General features: G+C 43.0%; 1 protein-coding gene across 1 annotated transcript in view; it reads right to left on the minus strand.

Annotated features, from left to right (window-relative positions):
- The window catches only part of ablim3 (actin binding LIM protein family, member 3), a 48,373-nt gene that overhangs the window by 13,435 nt on the left and 11,331 nt on the right, over nucleotides 1-23,607 (minus strand). Inside the window, exons 3-6 of the mRNA XM_073487120.1 lie at nucleotides 11,963-12,146; nucleotides 7,272-7,387; nucleotides 3,957-4,083; nucleotides 3,745-3,838 (exon numbers count right to left, since the gene is read on the minus strand). Coding sequence (XP_073343221.1) covers nucleotides 3,745-3,838; nucleotides 3,957-4,083; nucleotides 7,272-7,387; nucleotides 11,963-12,146 — 521 coding nt within the window. The remainder of the gene's footprint in view (nucleotides 1-3,744; nucleotides 3,839-3,956; nucleotides 4,084-7,271; nucleotides 7,388-11,962; nucleotides 12,147-23,607) is intronic.

Raw genomic sequence — 23,607 nt, forward strand, 5'->3', positions numbered from 1 at the left:
AGAGCACGGTACACGTCCTTGGACATCCAAAGCGCCCCGAGGGAACACATCCAAACACACAAAAACACGTGGCGCAGGTGAGTCGGACACATGGAATGATGCAGTATGATGTCACTGCGTCCATGAATCCAGTCCGGCCAGTTCACCGTCCTGATGTTTCTCACATGTGTCTCCGATGGCTGAGGCTCGGCCCCGTCATGTCACCTCTTCCTCCCTGACACACCATTAGGGAATTGCTATTTATAGAAACACTGCCGACATGTGGCCTGTGTCAAGGAGACCTGAACTGTTTCATGCGAACACACCCAGCATGTGTCTCTTAGTGTGTGTGTGCGTGTGTGTGTGTGTGTGTGTGTGTGTGTGTGTGTATGTGTGGTGGGGCATTATGTCATGTAATGCTGCACTCACTTTTCCCTGCTTTTTATAAACCTGAAACCTGTGCATGATCTTCAGGAAATCAGGCTTCTTGTCGAAGGCTCCTTAACCGTATCGAAGCTGCGCTCGAACCAATCCCTGCTCTGCTCATGTGTCTCAGGTTACTCTGTAAGGAAAGCCAGGAGAGGATGCAGCATTTCCGTCTCGTTCGTTCCCAGCAGCAGAGCGTTTACCGTCTGCAGTCATACGGTATCAGTTCAACAACTGCTGCTACCATTCCTAATGAGGCCTCTATTCTCTCCGGTGGCATTTAATAGGCTGCTATATTTATTGGTGACTAAGACACTAAAGAAGGATGGGGAAGGAAAGAAGGGAGACTAAAGAAAGGAGGTTTTATGCTCCTCTTTCTCCCTCCAGCTTCCTGTCTTTATTTCTCTCCCTCTCCATCTATTCTAAATTGCTCGTTAAACTAACAACCTTTGGCTCTGGAAAGTTGGACTGTGGAGCAAGCCTAATCATGAACACAGATGCAAACACACACAGATTAGTCTGGGCTTTCACTGTAGGATGGTCGAGAAATCAGTAAAGGGACTGATACCTTCAAAAAAGTAAAAAGATGACTTAATGGCATTTGTGTGGTGTTATTTTCATCAACAAACAAAGAAAATATGTTTGAAAAAAAAAGAGACTTAAAGGGGGCACTATGTAGTTTTGGAGAAGATGTTTACAATATTAATGAGGTAATAATACAAACTCAGAAATATCTATTGTTTCCATGAGTGAGTAAAGAAGCTGTTCTCAGGGGAAAATAAGGTCCCCAGAACACTGTCTGAACCAGCCATGACCACTTGACCATCATTTAAGCTCACCAGGTCCAGAATCTGCATCACATTGTACTTACTTATAGATACCAGCAACCTAAATACACCTGGTTATATTCATCAAGATCCATGCATAATTCCTTAAGAAATTAATAAAAAATGCTGGAAAAACACCCTCATAATCTCATAATGTTGAAGAAAGTGCTAAAAAAAAAACCTGGATCCATCCCTTTCTCAACATCTGCACCAAAAGTTCATGGGGTCTATTCTGGGCCAAGACCCATCCTCCATCCAAGTCTGTTCAGTAGTTTTTGTGCAATCCTGCCAACAAACCAACCAACCAACAAACAGACATGGGTGAAAACAGAACTCCCTAAAAACTTGGTATTTCACCGAGGGGGCAGTGTCTTACGTCCTGTGTTACACAGCGTGTTGTGTGTCTGATGCTCGTTCTCATTAGCTCACATAAAGTGTCACAACACTTGTAATTTCAAACAGAGATGATTTTTTTTGTTTTGGTGATGTTCCTGTCTATTGTGAAACCAAAAGTGAACGCTGACTTATTCATTTAATCCAAACTCTGATCTTTTTCTAAACTTAACCAAGTAGCTGTATTGCCTAAACCTAACCAAGCTACAACTGAAAAATGGGAATACTCTTTTAAATACCCGCAAACAATAAATTCACAAAGCCTGATAGTCAAAATCCATAACACAAAACTCTGATTACACACGGGAAGCAAACTCTGGTTACCTGCATGAAATTAATGTGCATGATCCACTCAGTCAGCAGGACTTCTAAAAAACATAACTGAGCGCCTCAGTACCACATCAACTAAAGGCCTACCGTTCCAAAAGGTTGTTTGGCACAAGGTTTCTCATAAAACCACCAAAATGGCCTAACAAAGCGGATGACCACTTTACATGCACATAGATGTGAGGTCAAATACACAAATTATTAAAAAACATCGTGCATTGCTGAGATGGTTAGGGTACGGAGCTCGCTGTGAAGCGGTCACTGCTACATCCTGCGAATACCGAGGTTTTAGTGAGACCCGGTGAAAACATAACCTAATTTGCAGAGGTAATAAAAAAAAATCAAATGACTAAAATTTCACTACAACTAATATAATTTGAAGAAAGTCCAGTCAACGTACAACGCCCGCTTATCCTTAGACCTATAGCTGGGCGGCATGTATCGTGATTCAAAATAAATATCTCAATATATCGAAATCTCCTCAATAGCACTTCACATATGCTAGGACTGGGTGGCAAAATACCACAATATTTTTTACCAAATACCTCGATATGGATATTGTGACAATATTGTAGGGATGATATTGGTACTTTCACAAAATACCCACACAGGGAGGTTTTTTAAAGAGACAGAGGGCCTCCTCTGACAGGAGGGACATCCATGCAATAGATGCTGTGTGTACAGAACAGTATGATCAATCAGGATGACAAAATTATAGATGGACTGATAGATAAAATGTGTTTTTCTTATCCTAAATGTAAAATGTATGTTTGGGGAGTCCTGGGCTCTCTGTGAGTCAAAACAGGTCGCACGCTGCATCTTAAAGAACTACATGATTATGATATCAAAATTTGATAGGGGGAGACGAATTAATGTCATGCGTGCAGGCACATTCAAATGTTGAGAGAGAGTGAGACAGAGAGAGGGAGACTCGCAGATAGAGGCTGACATGTCCCCATGTCTATAAATAGCCCAGAGAGGCTGATAGTCAGGAACAAAGCACTTTACACCAGCCATTCTGACAAGCGAAGGAGCACAGGGACAACAAGGCACTGCGTGAGTGTGTGTGTGTGTGTGTCTGACAAAGTTTACTACGTCTGCTCCCTTTCCTCAGGTCCCAACAGACGCACTCCAGAGACATCTTCCAAAACATTTAATTAGCATCTGCACTTTATCACTTTCATAATTTCCAACCCTACTCCCTTCGTCATGTCCCCATCACTTCTTCCTCAAACCCACCTCCCTCTGTCTCCCCTGCTCTCCTCCCTCCACTGTTGACTCCCATCACTTTTGGAAACAGCTTCAGCGTTAAGAGCATGCGAAGCACAAATGTGCATTTCTCTCACTGCAGAATTTACTCCTGCATCTCTCCTCCTTCCACTCTTTACCCTCTGATCTTTTTATAACTCCCTTTTCCTCCCAACTGCTTACACGTTGTAATGGTGCAATCTCGCTTTTTTCGCCTCCTGCCTGCTTTGTCTAGCACAAACAGCAAACAAGTGGATGTGCACCAGTGTTCGACCAGGCAAACACGCAGTAGCTGAATTTGTTTTGGTTTAGTAAAGCGGGACAAAATTCTTATCACCCCCCAATCTTAAGTCGCTCACTCCCTAAAGCACAGCGGGGCTTACACGAAGCCGAGGATGAAATGCAACTGTTCAGTTCTGATAACGCTGATTACACTCGGCTACCACAGTCAACTCCCAATTTGGATGTCTGTATTGCTGCAGGATTCTTCATGGCTAAATCCCCATTAACGCCGTCTGGTGTTGGAATCTGGTCCGGTTCTCACCTCCAGAACCCTTCCGCTTATGTATCTGCTGCATGTCTCACATTTCACCCCGTACTGGGCGTGGTAATCTGCCTCACAGTACGGCACTCCATCCCTGAGACAGAAAGAATAAAAACAACACTGCTGTAGTTTGTCAAATGCACAGTTTGCATGTGTATTTGTGTGTTTTCTCGGAGTGAAAGATGCTTTGAGATTTCTCTTTGCGAACTCACTTGCTGATGTACTCTCCCGTGAGGACCATGTTGCACGTCCGACATCTGAAGCAGCTGACGTGCCACTGCTTCTCCAACGCCAGGAGAGACTGACCCTGCTTGATCTCGTCTCCACACCCAGCACAGTCTGGACAGGGAAGAGGAAGAAGGATGAATGAGAAAAGCGAGAGGAGAAGAGAGGAAGCAGTGGAGCCAGAGGGACAAAGTGAGCCAAGGTGTAATTGTACATCTTTAAACACCTGCTGTGCTCCTAAGTGTAGTTTTCTAGCCCTGTGGCACAGCCACCTCCCTAATCAATAGTCGTTTTAATGCGGGTTATTGCAGAGCTGTGAGGCTTGTTCTCTCAACTGTAAGCACTGTTAAACATGATCGAATGTAGGCAGGATATAAGCATATTAGAAACAGCCTCAGGGCGAAAACAGTTGCATAAACCGCCCCTCATATGAGACATTTAAGAATCTCTCTCTGTGTTTTCCTGACACAAACACTGTACGCATTCACAATGTACATTCCACTACCCTCAGCGTGACGCCCCAGCAGGCGTCACCGAAAGACGCAGGACAGCGCCGAGGCTGCAAATGATGCATGGCTGCAGAGCGTCAAAATGCTGAAAAATGGTCAGCGTTCCATTTGTTTCCATTTGGAAGACGTTTGGCTTAGCTTAACCTTTTCTGACCCGGTCTGCTGCCCCCGAGAGAAGCCTGGAGTCACAGGGGACCGCTCCACTCAGACCTGTCAGCCAAGACAAACTGTGTTTTGCAGTATAGAAAAAAACAAAAAGAACCTGCAGTGTATTGAGTCTCTTTTCTGCAGTCCAGATAAATCTTATCTGTCATTTGGTGGTGATAGTGCTGAGTCTATCGGGCCAGACTGTTACTGTGCACAACTGATTTTCCTCTGAGTCATGATGCAGTTCCTATTTTAGCCACCGAATGAAATTGGTTTTAGATCATCTATAAATGATAGAACGGAGCTTGTGACATGAAATCGTTACGGATCGTTAAGTAAAAGAAAGAGCCCTGGTGTCTGAGTCTTCAGTAAAAGGGTAGGATCACAGCGTTACATAACATATTTACTTCAAAATCCAAGGTTTCAACACATAACATTGTTATGATGTAATGAGTTCTTATTGTAGTTAGCACCTACATTACATCTGACACACTGTTACAGACCTGGGATTTGTGTTGATGGCAGTGGTCTTGCACTCAGAAACTGTGGGGGGTGCCAAATCACACAAACTGCCAATTTCTACATAATGTTGCTTTAAAGGAGTAATTCAAATTATTTTCTTGAAATACTCTTTTTTTCTTCTTTGTTGATGAGAGTTAGAAAAGAAGATCATTTCCACTTTTAAATCTTTCTGTTTAATATGAAGCTACACTCAGTAGGTGGTTAGCTTAGCTTAGCTTAGCTTGGCATAAAGACTGGAAACAGCTAGCCCCACTGCCAGCGGGAAACAAAATCCACCTACCAGCACAAGCTCACGAATTAACAGAAGAATCTGATAATTGACTATATAAAACTGCTTGAGCTTTGCTTGAGCTTTAGACTCTGAGCTAATGGCCAGCAGGGGGCGACTGCACTGGTTGTAAAAAGAAGTCATTGTATGGAGTCTTATGAGAAAATGACCCTCCTTCTGCCTTGATTTATAACCACAGTAAACAGTTTTATAATGAGTTTATGGTCTCAATCCTCAGTTTCAAGTCTGCTTCAACACAGCATGATGTTCATTTTGTAAATTACGGTCCCATTTAGGGTAAAATAGATGATAAAGCAGGGTGTGCTTTAGGGCGTGGGTACTTCATGATTGATGATAAGTTGCTCCTAGAGCTTTTGAGTAGAGAGAGTCGCGACAACGGAAGTTCAAAATGCTGATCGTCATGTGATTCACGGAGACGGAGACAGTTTTAAGCGGGCAATTTAAATGCATGAAAATAGAGAGGCAGAAGTATGATGATTGGCAGTTGGTAGTTAATACATGATCTATTGATTCATTGATGATTTACAGTACTGGCCTGCTAGTATTTGCAGCTAACTTCCGAGAACTATTAACAGGCTTCAGGATCTGCAATTGCTTTTTAAAAAAATGGTCCATTGGGGTAAACGGAGATGACGCGACTCTCTCTACTGAACGTCTCTGATTGCAGTCAGATCCAATCAGCATATCTTCCCCAGCACCACCCTCCAAATATGGTCACTTCTGGCTCCAAAAAAATAAGATGGCAATGACCACAATGTTAAACTGGAGGCTTTAAAATGAACAAATGGGTGACATGATGATGGATTTAAACTTGCTTCGGGCAGAGCTAGCAACTGTGCTAAGCTAAGCTCACAGGCAGTGTCATGAAAGTGACATCAAACTTGGCAAGAAAGTGAACAAGTGTGCTGCTGAAATGTTGAACTATTGCTTTGAGACACAAAGAAGGATTAAGACAGGCAGATAAAACTTTCATTAAGGTTAAGAAACTAAATTTCTCAGGGTTAGGGTTTGGTCAGTGATGCATAAATAAGCAAATGTTCTCTGATAATACTTTCCACTGTGTTATTTTAGTGCCTGCTCCAAGCCTTTTCCCCTAAAATAATCGTTTTGTACCAGCTGAATGTAATCCCAGCACTTTCGCACACGCAGAGCATACATTTGCATTGTTAAATACTAAAAAATGACTGGGCTGTAAAAGCCAGTGCATTACATTTAGTGGCTGCACTCTGTGTTCCCATCTCATAGACTGCCTCCCCATAAGACCGAGTGATGAACATCTACCTGGGGAGCCGTTTGGGTTTTATTCTCCTGAATGGAGTGATCTGAGGAGGACAGTTATTCACTGCCTCTCCACCGTCTGTTATTACTGCACAGCCAGTGAGCAGCAGCCTGTTGTCTGTGCGCCACACTTAACAAATGACTCACTATCAATCACGACTGCTCTGTTTTGGGATCATAATTTGTCAATTTCATGCTTTAGGTAGACTGTTTTAGACTGTCTACCTCATGACAGACAGGAAATACAACTCATTTTTTATTTGCAGCATGCAAACAACTATATAGCACATGCAGGAATATGTGACCTGATGTACAGTCAGATCACATCTTCTGTTCTCTGCATGTTGACAGTAATGAATGAATGATGTGTCTGTTTGTGTTGCATTATTCTCAGCTGGCGGATCAGCACGACAGGTCCCACCACTGATCTGACAGACACTTGATTAGCTAAATGAGCTAAATGGGCCTCACGGACACATCGCATTAGACTCGCCGCACTGTAGCGCCTGGTGGCCCTAAACAGAACGGACAAAGCGAGGAGCGGACGCCGGACTTACGGCTGGGCCCGTGGATCTTGATCGGTTCATTGGACTTGACGAGTGTGTGCGAGCACTGCTGGCACACGCAGTCCTTCCCGCTGAACGTCACTCTGTCTCCGATGGGGAAGGGTTTACTGAGGAGAGAAAGACAGAGAGAATTAGTTCACGATGGGAGATGGAAATGCCTGCAGTGATTCTGTGTGTTTGCATTACATCAAAGTGTACACATGGAAGTAACAAACGGGTGTGGAAACATGACTGGCTGACAGACGAGCCATAATCCTGCTGACACCAGCTAAATACGGTGCGACATCCTCTATGAACCTGAAAATACATTTCCAAATGGGGGGGTCGGTGAGTTAATGGGACGTTGATTGTTGCGGGAGCACCTGGCTGCTCTGTGATTAAAGAGGTGATAATTTGACGCTGCCACAGGCTTCTGAAAGGAAAACCGGCTCTCTCAGTGAGAATGAAAACTTATTAGGGAGACTACGCCGAGTGCATACTGATCCTAACTGCCTCTTTCTCCTTCAGTCTGTCCGCCCAGCTTGCTCCCTACACAGCTGCTGCCACCAGGTCACTGTTTTGTTAAAGGGTAACTACACTAATTTCACACTTTAAAGCGTGTTTACAGGTCTTGGGGAGTGCTACTGCATATGTGGGAAAAAGAGTCGCATAAAGCTGTTTGTGGCTTCAGTGGAAGCTGTGTGTAAGCTGATAAATTACCCCCAATGATGTCAGTGGCAAGGTTGCATTGTGGGTAATGTAGGTGCCGGGTTTTGAAAGCAGTCCACTTGTCTAACATTATAATCCTTTAACACTGTCCGAGTCATAAGGGAAAGTTTAAAAACAAATGATCAAAACAGATACAGCAGAATCAGAGATATCGCCTTTTTTCTTCCATACTTGAGTGGGATCTAATATTCAGCATTCTTCTGATTATCAGAAATTGTTTTTTTGTATCTAATTGCGGCTAAAATAGATTCATTTAAAAATGTGTCGCTTTGGTTCTGATAAAGCCTGCAAGTTACAAAGTAACTAGTAACTAAAGTTATCAGATACACATAGTAGAGTAAAAAGTACAACATTTCCCTCCAAATGTAGTGGAGTGGAAGTATAAAGTAGCAGGAAATTGTAATACTCAACTCTCAAGTACAAGTACCTCAAAGTTATACATAAGTAAAGTACTTGAGTAAATGTACTCAGTTACATTGCATCAGTGCCTGTAAACACTCTTTAATGTGAAAAATTGGTGGCGTTACCCTTTAAAGCTATTACAAAGATTAAGAAGAGTAAACACACATGCAGACAAGCAGGGAACACGACAGCAAGAGAGAGCCTATGAAATCAAATTCACCACATCGTCGTGAGGCACTGTTTTGTCCCTCTTTCCTCCTCTGTAGAGTTTTCGTAGAGTCGGATTGATTTCTTTAGGATGTGAGAATGAATGGGGAGCTAAAAGGCTTAGGGAAGGCTGTTTAAAAGACATAGACGGCAGTAATCCTTTTACTCCCCCACCGCGGCCTGAAGCCGGAGCCAAGACCCAGAGGGAGGCTAGAGTCTCCAGCAGAGCTCACACTCAGCACATCCATGTAGGCACTTAGAGACGTACGGAGGCTTGTGCAACGTTTATGCGCAGCTGCGAAGGTTGCGAGCCCTCAAAAGTGTGTGTCTACAGGAGTGGGGAGTATTTTACAACTGTTTCAGTCAGGGAAATGGCACATATACAGCGCTCCAGGTTTGCTCCTTTGTGCTTTTTTATAATTCAAAGTATAACATGCTTCCATAAAACCGAAAGAACAGAACACGTGAGCCAGCGGGGACGTTTTTCTATACAAATTATTTAACAAAAGGCTCCCGTAAACACCGAAAGGGACACAAAACAATGAAAACTGATCAATTGTGTTGTTTATTTAGGTTTTGTTTAAATTTCATCCTTTAGTCCTAAACTCTAACCTCCAAGCCCAAAGCCCCAAGCCCTAAACCCTAACCCTGAAACACTAGACCCTAACCTGAACACTAAATGCTAAACCCTAAACCCTAAACCCAAACCCTAACCCCTAATGCTAAACCATAACCCTAACGCTAAACCCAAACCCTGACCCTGAACGTTAAACCCGAAACCCAAACCCTGACCCCGAACGCTAAACCCGGAACCCAAACCCTGACCCCTATCCCTAAACCCAAACCCTAACCCCTGAGGAAAACCATCTGTTCATATCAATTTTCTTTTTCTAAACATAGAAAACTAAGTAAGTCTGTTTTTCACGGTCTGTTTATGTGTCGCCTTCCAAGCACGATAGGTTACATCTTTCATCTGTGTAAGTACCCGACCTCAGTTATCAGAGTCTAATGTCCAACACAGGAAATGCAGTTATGGTGCAGGTACTTGCAGGTGCAAGTAGTGTGTATGTCTGTGTTTGACCTTGGGTTTACCTGTGTGTTGCTCTCACTCCCTCAAGACGCTCTTGCCTTGTCAGCCTTTCTCAGCGCTTTAAAAATTTACTCTGTTTACATATTTAATGCATGTTTTTTTTTCATTCCTTTAAAAAAGGCCACTGAAGCAAAGCTATTTCTGGCTTTAGGGATATGAACTCTGGCTTTGATCACCGCCACTTTTTTTTAAAAAAGAAAAAACATCAGCGCCGAAAAGTGAAACTCGCAATCTGCCTTCATTAGAGCTGAGAGCCGTGATGACAAAGAGAAAGTGGGACGACGATGAAGACATAAAGGGAGTCTATGTGAGGCGAATGATGATTAAGAGCAGGGAGATGATGACGGTGATGATGAAGATGATGAGGAGAAGAAGGAGGAGGGGGGGGAATGGGAAGAGGAAGAGGTACAAGAAAAGACTGTGAGCAATGTGACAGAGGGCAGACGGAGCAGGAAAGAAGAAATTCACCCTTTGGCTTCTCGCTGTCTCTTCCGGTTGAGTCCACATACGCTGACGCGCGCGCGCACACACACACACACGCACACACACACACACACAGACACACACACACACACCCCTGTCACTGCCAGGACTGCTCCACTGGCTGTCTCCGGCCAGTTGGTGTCAGTTCAGTTTTTTTTGCCCCCGGCTGCTGGGCATGGCCGCATGTTTATTAGCCAGCGTTGAGCAGATACAAGACAACGGACACAAACACTACTTTCCTGGAGGGAGGTGAGGAAAGACGGCTCTTATGTAAACCTTATAACACATCAAAACTGACGGGGAAGGGAGGAAGAGAAAAACAGAGATGGAGAAGAATGGAACAGGAAAGAGATGAGAGAGAGAGAGAAATGGTGAAATAAAAAGGAGCCAACAGGGATGCTGACTCTGAGTTCGTTCAGGAGGAGCTTAACATGAACACTGATGGAGGTCAGAGGAGAGATGGCCTACTTTTACTAAATCTGACAGCGGGAAACACCGGGTCAGCTTACTTTACTGCTGAATCGTGACTCAACTCAGCAAAACGACAGACTTCTCCAGCTTCCCGATCAGACGTTTATTGACATTCAGGAGCTGAGATGAGCCTGAATCATGAGCTCAACGTTAGCATTACTAAACATACTGTAAAGAAATACTTTTCTTATTCGGAGGGATGCAACTTTAGCATCCTTTGAGGAAGAGGTGCACGGTCAAGGGGCAGGAACCGGTGAGTCACGGCAGAGAAAGATAAAACAGTCGCACATTTGTTAGCCAGTAGCTCCACAAATCCTCTCCTGTTCTCAATCCTCTCCTCATGCATACAAATATGGTTTTACAGCCAATAACAGACAAAGTTAGCGACTAACTGGTTAACATAGTGGAGCATTTAGCGGCTAAAGAGCCATCAGAAGTTGGAGGAGACCAAAGCAAAGCGAAAAGGCACTCTCTCTTCTAAACGAATGCTATTGTCTGCTGGATGTGCTTCTAACACATTAAATAATAAGTCAAAAGTTGAAAATGTCAGTTGTGTTTACAACTTGCACTGCATTGTTATATTAAATTAAGATACTGTATCACACTGATAGAAAAAGATCACAACACTGAGCTCAGATAATGGGATTACAGAACAGAGGTGACTGTGTCATACAGCACAGATCTTCTGAGCCCTCTCTGTTAGAGCGACCAATTTTTGGATCTCCATACAAAGTAATATCAGTAATATGCAGCATCACTGATTTTAAATTTGTGATGAAATCATGGCTGAAATCATGGCTGAAATCAACCGAGTCGTGTACCCATCACACATAAACGCAAACACTTTCAACATCTCATTGTTGTTGTTGTTGTTGTTGCAATTGCTGATGGTTTTATATCGTGAATATGTCTTATAACAGTATTTTTTATAACAGTGTTAATTTTCCTAACAAGATGTTGTCTTCTGCCCAGGGACGACAGATGTAAATTAGCTTGTAGCTAAATCTGGTACAGCTAAGAAGCTGTGCACTGTCCCTGTCAAACAAACGAACAAACAAACAAACAAATAAATATTTAAAGAAACATAAAAGTCTAATCGTCTCATATTTGCAGGATATATTAAAGGATAGATAATACAGAATGAACAGTCAGTGTGCCAAAATCACTTGACAGCTGACATATTTACATTGCCTCATGCTATAATCTGTCCTATAATAAATGACAAGCTGGTGAACATATTTGAGTATTTAGCAGCTTAAGGTGATCAGAAACACGACTCCAAATCAGTAATGTGTGGCTGTTTGTGTGTGTGCATGTGTACCTGCACATGCTGCAGACAAAGCACTTGGGGTGGTACGTGCGTCCCAGAGCGGAGACCACCTCTCCCGTGATGAAGCTGTCACAGCGGTCGCAGCGTGTACCGTACAGGCGCTGATAGTCTGACGTACAGATGTACTCGCCCTTCTTCTGGAAGAAGCCCGATCGAGCCAGGTCACAGTTACACACTGTGGAGAGAACAGGTGAGAGGAAGTCAGAGATCAGGACGTACAAATCACGAAAGCAACATGGAATAACCCGTGAATGAGCAGATGTTTCTGTTTTCTGTCTTTCTTTAGTCTTAACCTGTTTGTGTGTGTATGTGTGCTTGTGTTTGCTGTGTTTATGTTTGTCTTCACACACGACTGCTGGCAAAGATACTCAGCTCCAGACAGTGGTGAGCCAATTTGCTCTGATGGGGATATAATGATATAATCAGTGGAAAAGTCATTTTGTTCAAAACAATGTGAAGAAGGAGACAAAACAGCAGACCGCAAGTTCCCAGCATCGCCACAAAATTATCTACAGATTCATTCAACACTGACGGCGAAGTCACCAAAATCATTTACCGTGTGTGTACAAGGTGAGTGCTCAATTTGAGTATATGTGTGTGTATGTGTGTGTGTGTGTCGTTACCCTAAGAGGACAATATGTGCTACAGCACTTTGCCATGTAACTGAGAGTGAATTCCTGCGGGTGTAACAATACAGCTAAGAGGTGTTTTCACAGATCAGTGGTCAGTGTGGCTGCTGGTCTCTGGTTTCTCTCAGTCTATGTGGTTCACCAACAGGAAGAATTGACAGTTATTGTAACCTCTGGCTGGAAAAGATACATGGTACTGATGAAGGTCACATGCTAAACAAATCCATATGCTTGCACATATGCGTGTATAAAAAAGTCACCTTTTTCAAAAAATCGCATTACGCATAAAGAGTGTAAACCTTCACCGCTGTTGAGCTTCACCCTCTATGTGCGCATTATAGTCTTGAGCCAATGATTACTCCCCCGCAGTGACACTGGCACTGTAATTACGCAACTACAATTATCATGTAACAGACCTACAACCATCATGTAATAGCTCAGCTGGCAATGCCACGCACACCAACTGACCAGTTCTGCCCACGGTTGATATTTCAGAAAATATGCTTATTTGCTTGATTGGTTGGCGTAGCTTAGTGGAAAGAATGAATGTAAAAGAAAATATACAAATAAATAGTTTGCGGAAATAAATAGGGGTGAAATGCAAAGGGAGAATATTACTTAAATAAATAAATACATTAAAAAAAAATTAATAAATACATTGGAAATTAAATGGGAAAATAAATAAATATGGAAAATAATACAAAGGTAAATAAATAAAGGTGAAGATTCTGAGAGAAATATAAATTTGTATCACATCTAATAAATTGATGAAGGCCCACATTTACTTTTTAGAGTATCTTTGGTTTATTTAAAGGATAAGTTCACCAAAAAATTCTAATGTAGTCATTATCTACTCACTCTCATGCTGATGGAAAGTCAGGTGAAGTTTCTTAGTCCACAAAACATTTCTGGAGCTTCACAGCAAAACAGTGTTACAGCATTCTCCTAAACAACTGAAGTAGATGGGGACTTAAAAACAACCAAAGAAAAGGCCTACGCAAAATGGCTCCATACAGCTCATCTGGTGCGATCAAAGTCTCAGAAGAGATCCCAAATTGATTTGAAAAGACAACATTTACACCCTCGACATGTGGTTAAGCTCAGATGGGCTGCACGCTAACACTTTTAGCTTAGCAGCTACGGTAAAGATTTGGATGTAAATAACGTCTGAAATAGTCTGGCATCCTGTGGCAACCAGGGACTTGGATTACAGTCCCAATCTACTTCAGTTGTTTAGGAGAATGCTGCAACTCTGTTTTGCTGTGAAGCTCCAGAAATGTTAAGTAAACTTTCCATTGACATAAGGGTGAGTAGATAATGACTACATTTTCATGTATATCATTTTTTTATTAAGCCATTTATTTCTCTCTATTAATTTTGACTGCTTCAGTCCTCCATACAAAACTGTGTGAATTAAACAAATGAGAAATATTGTGTTGATGAGTGATTTTTACAGGTGCTAGTAGGCAGATTTCATTATCTTTGGACAAAACCAGGCTTGTTGTTTCCCTCTGCCTTCTGTCCAAAGATAACAAAATCAGCCTACTGCAGTTGCACCTCTAAAGCTAACTCATTAATGTACAGTTTCTTGTGCCAGACCAGCCTATTTCTTGGCAACAGGCAACCAGACAGTCTTTGTGCTAAACTAAGCTACCTAGCTGCTAGCTCCCTTTACATGTTTACTATCACATACAAGAGTGGTAGCTACCTTCCCATCCAACGAAGCATATTTTGTGTGAAACTATTCCTTTAATGCCATTTCTTGCATCTAGACAGGATAAAAAAGGATGTGCTGCCACCCTTTTCTGCATGCCAGACGATGGTCCAAGACAATACTCTCTGAACACAGAGACTCTAAATGATGAAAAGATAAATGGACCTCTGGTTTTCTGAGACATGAAGAACGGATCCTAAGTGTAGAAACCTTCAGATCCTCCTGACAGACCCGCAGCTGAGGTGAAACAGGAGGTCATGGATTGGCATCAGAGACATTAAACCCCAGCTGCTGGTAGATCGAGCAGACGTACAAGATGTCAGAACCAGACAGCAGTGAGACGAATAACCTGAACAGTTTGGATTATACTAGGAAAGAGTAGCTTGTAGCTGGCATCAGTGGAGCATACATTTACTGTAACACTAGAAATACAGACAACCTGAGGGAAGGATCTATATTTGACGAAGGAGTCTGAATATGTTTTTTCAGTTTCTCAAATGCTTTTATCAAATTCTTCACTGAAATTGGTAACTGATCTGACGGTAGTGCACGTCCAGCAAAAATTACCCATTCAAACGTATACTGTTTCCACGCTGAAGCCAAACCACCGACTGTTATCACAGCATGTAAAAATGGAAATACAATCTACGGGGAAAATATCAGGTTAACAATATAACTCTGCTGCCCGTAAACGAAGGTGGATTGTGCAACAGTAAATAAAGCAGCAGACATTTTAAACTTAACAAAGCATCATTCTGTTTGTGGTGAAATGAAGCACCTCGAAATACCAACGACTGGCTGCTAATAAATGGCTTCATCCTGGCCGCTGGCAGGCTGAGGGTTCACTGACACACACACTCAGACACACACACACATGCATAAACCCTTCAAAGGGGCTCATTTAATCTCAAGCTGTTTATGAGTGGAGCGTATTGACTTAATGGTGTAATAAAAGATCAATGGGCCCTCACTTAAAAACAAAACAATCTCGGCTCCCACAGGAGGATGGGAACACATAAATCCATCCCCGATGAGATGGCAGCGAGTGTGCGTGCAGAGATGGGATGATGAAACGGGACAGTGTGTATGGCGAGATATGATGATGGATCTTTATCATCGCGACAGGTCACTGGCATCAAGGCACGGCGGCTGCAGAAGGAAAGCGAAGAGTGAAGAAAAGGGAAGGCCAGAGCTGAGATTTAAAGTAGCCTGTTTAGAAAAATGTGTGTGCGTGTGCTAACCACATTTCCAGAACCGCTGAACAATGGCACAGAGCTTCAAAAAGTGTCCCTGTTGCATTTCAAACCAAGGCTCTCACCAGAAACCCAAATCACAGGCTATCTGATGCCTTCGTGGAAAAGGGGAATGGGAGAGTAAATATTTCCACATCTTCGTAATGGAAAAGAAAAATCAATGTGTTTTGAAACGGTCCATTTCATTAATTTAATAAAAACATTTTCAATCATCTAAAACTAAACTGGAGTAAAACTCTCCTCTCATTCTTTTTTCTCCCCCTCCCCCTCCTCTCTCTCTCTCCCTCTCTCTCAAAATGAATTGCTTTTCAATCTGCGCCCAGATTGATTTTCAAATTACTGGAATCTGCTCAATTAGCCTAATGCACTTCATTAGCATACGGACGCCTGACCAAATCACAGCCGGCCGACTGGATCTGCTCAGACTGGATTGGCTGGGCTGGCTGGATGGTTCACCTGTTCTGGCTAATCACATTGTTTTCTTCTGACCGGACGATTGGCTGGTTTCATTGCGAAGGACGTCCCCCCTCCTCAGTTGCCATAGGAGATGTAAACCTTCCAGAGCTGCCCTAGAGACAGTCTGGATGATGTGGCGGTGGTGGCACATTTGGTGTTGTCGTGGTTGGACCGGTGGCTGCAAATGCCAAATGTTGTCAGTGACAACGCTGTACCTTCAAGTCAATTTGAAACCTACTGTGATGGCAAAACACCTCAACTGGATCATTACAATCAAGTTCTTTCTAAATATGACAATAAAATATGCTCAATCATAGTATATTCACATGCACTGTATATATGTGAAGTTTACTGAGTTAGATATTTTGAATAATAGTTTCTTGTAAAATCTAAATATTGCCCTAATTTAAATGGCAACTTTTGGTTTTGTTACCTGTGACTGATGAGTCAGATTGAATAATTTTTCACATAACTCTTACAATTTATCTTTGGATGACAAAATTATAATTTGTTGTATCATTGTAGGCATGTATTGTGACAATACAGTTGGATTGAATTAAGTACTTGCAAAGTCGACATTAATTCCCACATTTACAACAAAAGGAACTTTTGCACCTGCAGCCTGATAGACCCCAAAATAAATGCAGCTTTTCCATCTTTGAAAGATGATCATTAATCAAACCCCCAGAAGAGCCTCTACTTTTCATTCTCATTTTAGCCGTAACCATTAAGCACAAGTTTTAAAACTCATCCCTCCATATGTTGTAGTTGCCAGTGCGATGGGTGGAGTTGGGTCAGAGCTTCTCTGCTGCTGCTGCAGAGACGTGGCTTAGCTTGGCTCTGAGAAGAAAGACTTTGGTTTCAGCCGCACAACCAGCACCGCATGGTGTGGACACCCACCCATAAAAACAACAGCTCAGTGCAACCAATGTAGAACTAGTCTGGTTTGCCTCACTGTCCTGAGAATGGGATGTGGAGATTTATACTGAAGCCACTCATGGGAAAGTTATGTAGAATTCCTAAGCTAATGAAAACTGTTGTTTATATGAGAACTGTTTTATTTTATGGAGACATAGTCAGAGGTATCATCAATTAGCTTCCTGAACCACATTATCAGCTTTGCAAGACTGAACTACATCAAAGACTTCATTTCATCTGTTTGCTCATTTTATGATCTTTCTCTGAATGCGCTCTAATGAGGGAAGCTGAAAGATGCTGATTCCCTCCTTCATATTGCTCTTTTTTGGCAGGAAGTTAGCATCTAGAGATCATAAGTCTAGTGATTAGAGGTTAGCATGTAGGCTGGTGTCTGCAGCTGTGGTCATTAGAACCGCGCTGATTAGGCACCCACAGGGGGTCCGCATGATTGGGTATTTATCTCCAGCCAACAGACGCAATTAAAATTCCCTTCTCAAAGTCGGCCCAGGCCGGAACCCCAAAATAGTGCTGGCACCCCCGCCTCCTCCCCGTTTCTTTCTCTGTCTTTCCGTTTCAAGACAGCTTCCAAATCTTTGTGGCTCCGAGCACAAGGTCTGCACTTTATCTCAATTTGCACCTTCTTTCCTGCTCTACAGCCACGCAACCTTCCCTTTCTTTCATAGAGTCTCCGCATTCCCCCACAGCCTCCCTCACTGAGACTCTTCCCTGAGCTCATTATGCTACTGTTAGGTCTTCATAATGTGCTATTAAGTAAATGGACATGCTTTGTACAGTGCGTCAAAGTACCCCCGCTGCACATTCTAATTGTTTTAGTGCTTCTGTCAACATTATGCTAATCTGCAAGGCTTTTCTCAAGATAATAGGGGCAGCTGCAGTTAAGCAGAGAGGCATGTATGTAGTAGGGCAGTGGCACGTTTCAGCAGGAGGGGGTACTCACCTATTCACCCCCACATCTGTGCTACCGACGTGGGGCCCCGGCTCCTCTGCCCTCCCCCCGTCCCCTGGATATGAGCCCTCTGACAGGAGGAAACACTTCAAGAGTAAATAATGTGTTTTCTCAAGTTGTGCCAAATCGCAGGGTGGGAGAAGAGGCCACCAGACAGACAGGAAGAGGAGTGAGACAAAAGTCCACAATCACAGTAGCAGCTTTGTGAGGCTGTGCTCAGTGATGGTGCTTTCAGAGAACATTTGCCAATTAGCACGAAGCACAAAGTACAGCTGAGGCTAATGGGAGTGCCACTCATTTTGGCAATAAACCAAAGTATTGGCACATTTTAATATGACGATAGAGCCAGACTAAAAGCCAGAGATCACCAAAGTTAGTGTGGTTCATCCTCTGGGGAACATGAATGGCATATCACTCCATGCGAAAATGTAAACTTGCAGCTGGCACTAAGGGGATCATTACAGTCATCAGTATTCATCATCCGGGAATAATGAACGTTAAACTTTTGTGTCAATCCATCAAGTAGATATTTTACTGAATTTCACCTGCTGGTGGCACTTAAGGAAAGGATCAAATAAATACAATTCATCCTCTGGGGATCATGACTATTTGAACTGAATTAATGGCAACCAATCACATAGATTTAAAACTTTAGGTCTGCAGGATTCATCCTCAGGCGACCATGAGTTCCTGTACAAAATTATCATGGCAAACTATCCAATAGTTGTCAAGACAATTCACTCAAAACCACAAATATCAGCCTCATAGTGGCACTCCAGGGAATATCAGGAGACCAATAAAGTGATTGCGGTTTATCGTCTGGGAACAATGATGGTCTGTACAACGTTTTGTTTCCATCCACCATGCTGATATTTTTCTGATAAAGTTGAATGTTTTTTTCTAGATTTTTTACTCAAAACCAAAAATATGAACCTCATAGCAGAGCAAGAGGAATAGTCAGGCCATCACCTAAGTCAGCAGGATTCAACCTCCGGTGACCATGAGTGTCTATACAAAGTGTAACTATTCAATAGTTGGGGAGACATTTCACTCGAAACAACAAATGTCAACCTCATAGTGGCACTATGGGAAAGGTAAGGGGATCATGAAAGTCATATGGTTCATCATCTGGGAACAATGAATGTCTGTTCATGTTGATACTTTACTGAGTAAGTTAATACTTCAAGCTTCTGGTGGCGCTACAGGAAAGGAAACCCTGACCATCCCCTAAGTCATCAGGATTCATCCTCTGGTGACCATGAGTGCCTGTACAATATTTAATGGTATTCCATCCAGTAGCTGTTGAGATATTTCAGTCTGGACCAAAGAGGTGGCTGACACTGCCATCCCTAGAGCCATACCGCGAGCGTGGCTATAAAAAAGAAGAGAAGTAACAGAAAACAGAAGTAGATGTGGTCACAGAAAAGGGCAAGAAGACAGAGAGAGAGGAAGCTTCAGGCCAAAGCAGAGAGAAATCGTGCATGAGTGACAGGGTTCCCCTAGCATTTGGCTGCGGTAGTTGATGGAGACAGATGGCTGCCCAGTGGAGTCCCTTCATACCAGCAGACCAGCCCCGCTGCTCGGGCCTTCAGCTTTTAACCCTCCGAGGACTGACGAGACGAGGGAAAACAGGCGTGAATGGGATCACAGAAACACATGGATAACCAAACTGCTATAGACGGGGCCTTGTATTGTGACACGCAATAAAAACGCTCTCCGGCTTCAGCTATATGTAGAGATATACTGGTTTAGTGTTCAGGGTTTGTCGCTTAATGATCCTCTTTATCACTGAGAAATCCCTCCTTCACTGTGTCATACACTTAAGCACCTCACCGTGGCACACACACATTCGATCCTACAGACACTTAAAGACAATAGACGGGGCGTCAGTGCGCGACAATCCCTCTGGACGGTGACGCTTGAGAGAGACAAGCCGAAGGAATAATCCCTGTCATCTATCCCAGATCCGTGGAGAGTCGTCAGGGAAAAGCGCCGCTGCATGCCGCGCTCCCTTCTCTCGCCGCCGGAATCTCTCCCTAGCAACCAGGCATTGGTGTGGTGATTGGACCAGCGTGCCAGCGGTTGCTATAGCTACAGGAAGCTCCCCTTCCCTGTAACCCCCCCACTTTTTTCTGTGCTGTGTGTCTCTTTTTCTGTTTCTCCTCATAACCTCTCTTTGTTTTCTCTATACTGTTCTCTCACCATTCGTCTTCTCCTCTCCCTCTGTCCCCTCCACTGTCTCCCTCTCCATCTATCTCAGTCTTTCCCTCCTTGCCACCAGAGAACAGAGCGACGGTACAGTACTGTATAGGTTGATGTTATTAACACAGGGGCTGAGTGATGGGGGTTAATGGCATCCAAAGAGGAGGCTGAACTGAGTGAAACAGGTCTGCAGAGAAAAAAGACAAAGATGCTGCAATTTTACAAGAGCCCTGTTGAGAATACCCGCTAGAAATGGAGCATTAGCAGAGCAGTCAAGTATTTTTCTGACCTGTCTGTGTAAATCTGCGACTCCCTTTAGAGCTGTTTTACGAGAAAAATAAGTTTGATCTCAGACAATAAATAACTACTGGGAGCAGCCTGGCAGTTTATGTGTGAATGTGTCTCTGTGTATTTGTTTCGGCACTTCAGCTGGGCCGCGTGTGATTTATATGTGTGTTAGCTTTGCGCTCGTGCCACTGACAGGCCGCGCTGTTTCTTTTGGAATCTAAGAGTGCCAATTATGCTTCAGAGGCGAGGTAAGTGTGGTCACTATGTCATTAGGGCAGTATGCACGAGTCAGCCCGTCTGCTCGTAATATAACACCACATCATCCATACAGTAGAGCCCGCCGCCACATAATCCACACACACACCCCCCCGCTGCCTTCTCTGTGTCTGGAGTTGATGCATCAATCTGCGAGCTGGCTTCTGTCTTCAGCATTTTCCACAGACTTCTTTCTTCGTGAGCTGATTGCGTGGCTGTTTCTTCACGCTACAATCAGTCGCTGTATAATGGGTTCAAATGAGAGGTTAAATGCACATGATTAGTGATCTGTTCTTCTTCTGACTAATGCATGAGAGAGGAATTATGATAATGTGGCATCTAGAAGGTAATGTGGTTTGATAAAGTGTGGGCAAAGACAGAGGGCGGGTAAAATGATGGATGGATGGGATGGATGTGTTTGCTCTCAGAGTAACTGTTTAAGACTGGTATGATCATGATGTTAGGGCATAGTCAGCCCTTTCTGCCCTTCTCGAGACAGAAATAAAGAGAGAAGAAGGAGAGTAGGAGGAAAAAAGTGGGAAATAGCTAAGATTTTGTGTCATGGTTTTGCAGTGGAAGTAAAGGGACTGAGGCGCACACAATATCATTGGTCAAGGTCAATAAAACCTGCGTACACTCACTGATTGTCTGGAAAAACTGCCCAGCAAAGAATGAAATCAAATGTTGTAACACGGCCCAGTCACAGACTTCATAAACACGTCCGACAGATAAGGCAATTGGCTGCTGACAGCGGATTGTCGCACTGGTATAATACAGTTTAGCCATTAGCCTCCAAATTGCACGGCCCCGCATGCCAATGTCATCCTGTCCCAAGATGAGAAATTGATTTCATGCTTGGGTGACTGTCATCAGGAAAGAAAGGGAGGACGCAAGAGAAAGAAACAGAGGGAGAAAAATGGAGAGAAAAAGAAACACAGACCATAGAAATTCAATCTTAAATCCTGCTTCGGCACTCGCAACCATTCAGCCTCCGAAAATATACAGGGGCGCTAATGGAAAGCAGAGGATGGAAACGCAGACAATAGAGAATAGATGGAGTTTATGAAGTTCAAAAGCACATGCAACATGTTTGTGTGCAGTTAGACACTGAACAATAAAAGCTTTACAAAACTGCTGGCTGTGCAGAGGCCCATACAGGAGAGCATATTATGGGCACGGATGTGGCAACAATAGTGCCCCATTGCCTCATGGGACGTGGAGAGCTCTCTGGAACATGAGAGGGGAGGGCTGTCTGATAGGTGTATTTAACATGATGCTCATCGATGACAGCTTTCCATTACTGCGCCGCTGCTGCGAGTGAGGGGGGAAATGAAGGAAGGAAGAGGAGCAAAGTGAGAGTCAGATTGGTATTACACTCAAGTGATGATGTAATGTTTAGGCGACACAAACAGCCCCCCCATCCCCCCTCTTCTTCTCCATTCTGCTCGCTTCCTGTATTCACCCCCCTTTTTCTCTGGGGCACAGAAAAGCGCCTACCGATTGGTTAATAGCACCATAGAGATGCTGAGAATATCCACCAACCAGGGCCCGGGTGCCCCTTCACACCGTTACCACAGCAACCCCTCACAACCACAGTGAGCGTGCACACATGTATGGATGTGCACGCCAGTATGCCTGAGTGCATGTGTGCACTGTATGTGTGCACTGTATACATGTGTTTTCATGTGTGTGACGGCTACACGTAGGGAACGTGTAACAGCAACCCTCCAATGAATAGCCTTCAGTGAGTTTATCTACTGGAGAACAGCTCTGTGTTGTTGTGCAGCTCACACAGCAACAAACACAACTTGCTCAGCTTTGGCTTCCTCTCTTCGACAACGGCTGCTGAAGACCTGACTGAGATATAGCCTAAAAAACAGCTTTGAAAGATCGCCCAGGAAAATTTCCTCTGTAGAATCTCCATCTTATGGAGGCGTTTTTAAGCACTGACTATAAAAAGTTTTACTTGAAACAAGCAACTTCCAATGTTGCCCTTGAAATGACAATTAAGAGCAAATTTTATCAGCGTGATAGCTAATTAAGCTAATGTTAGCCTCATGAGTTGGTTGAAATTGCTGCCTCTGGCTAACAGTTTTATGTTTCAAGTTGACTTGATTTAAAACGAGAACACTGTAAAATGATCTTAAATGTGTACTTGATGGTTATATACAGTATATATATATATTAGGCTATGTATATAGTAGGCTATGATATTTTGGTAAAGGACTGCTGCTAAAGCTAAGCGCTCTCAGTCGACAGTCAACATCATTATAAGAAAGTTGAAGATATATGTATAGTCTAGTGAAAGATTGCCAGGGAAAGTTTCTGCTGTAAAATGTCTTAGTTTTTCTTAAAACACACAGCAGTCAGTTTTGCCGTTGAATGACAACTGTCAGAAGCAGATTTTAACAGCATGAGATAGCTTATTAAGATAGCGTTAGCTTCACAAGTTGGTTGAAAATGTAACCTTATAGTTGATGATAGTGAAAGATTGCCCAGGAAAGTTTCTACTATTAAATGCCTTTCAGTTTTTCATACATGTTAGTGGGACTGATCCATTCATTAAGATGGACATATGAATAAAATGCAGTATGTCTAAAAACATAAGTCGGCTAACAATCTACCGAATAGTAAATGGAAGACTATGAAAAGGTGACTGTTTCAGCAGCCAGCAGGAAAACAATCTCAAAAATCTACAAAACAAACGAACAGGAACAATCAGAAATGAATCCGTAAAAATGGAGACAAACAGATTTGTTGGAATATGTCAAGACACATCAAAATGGATATTATATAATATATATATATTATATATATTAAACTGAAAATTTTAATTATTAATTATAACATGATTAACATTATTTCCCACTGGCAGTGACAGTTTGATACATGAGCCTTCATAAAAGAAGATTGAAGCTTGCAGTAAAACAGAAAATACATTTTCTGTTAGGCCT

The sequence above is a fragment of the Pagrus major genome, chromosome 18 (assembly GCF_040436345.1).
Source record: "Pagrus major chromosome 18, Pma_NU_1.0".
Classification (NCBI taxonomy): domain Eukaryota; kingdom Metazoa; phylum Chordata; class Actinopteri; order Spariformes; family Sparidae; genus Pagrus; species Pagrus major.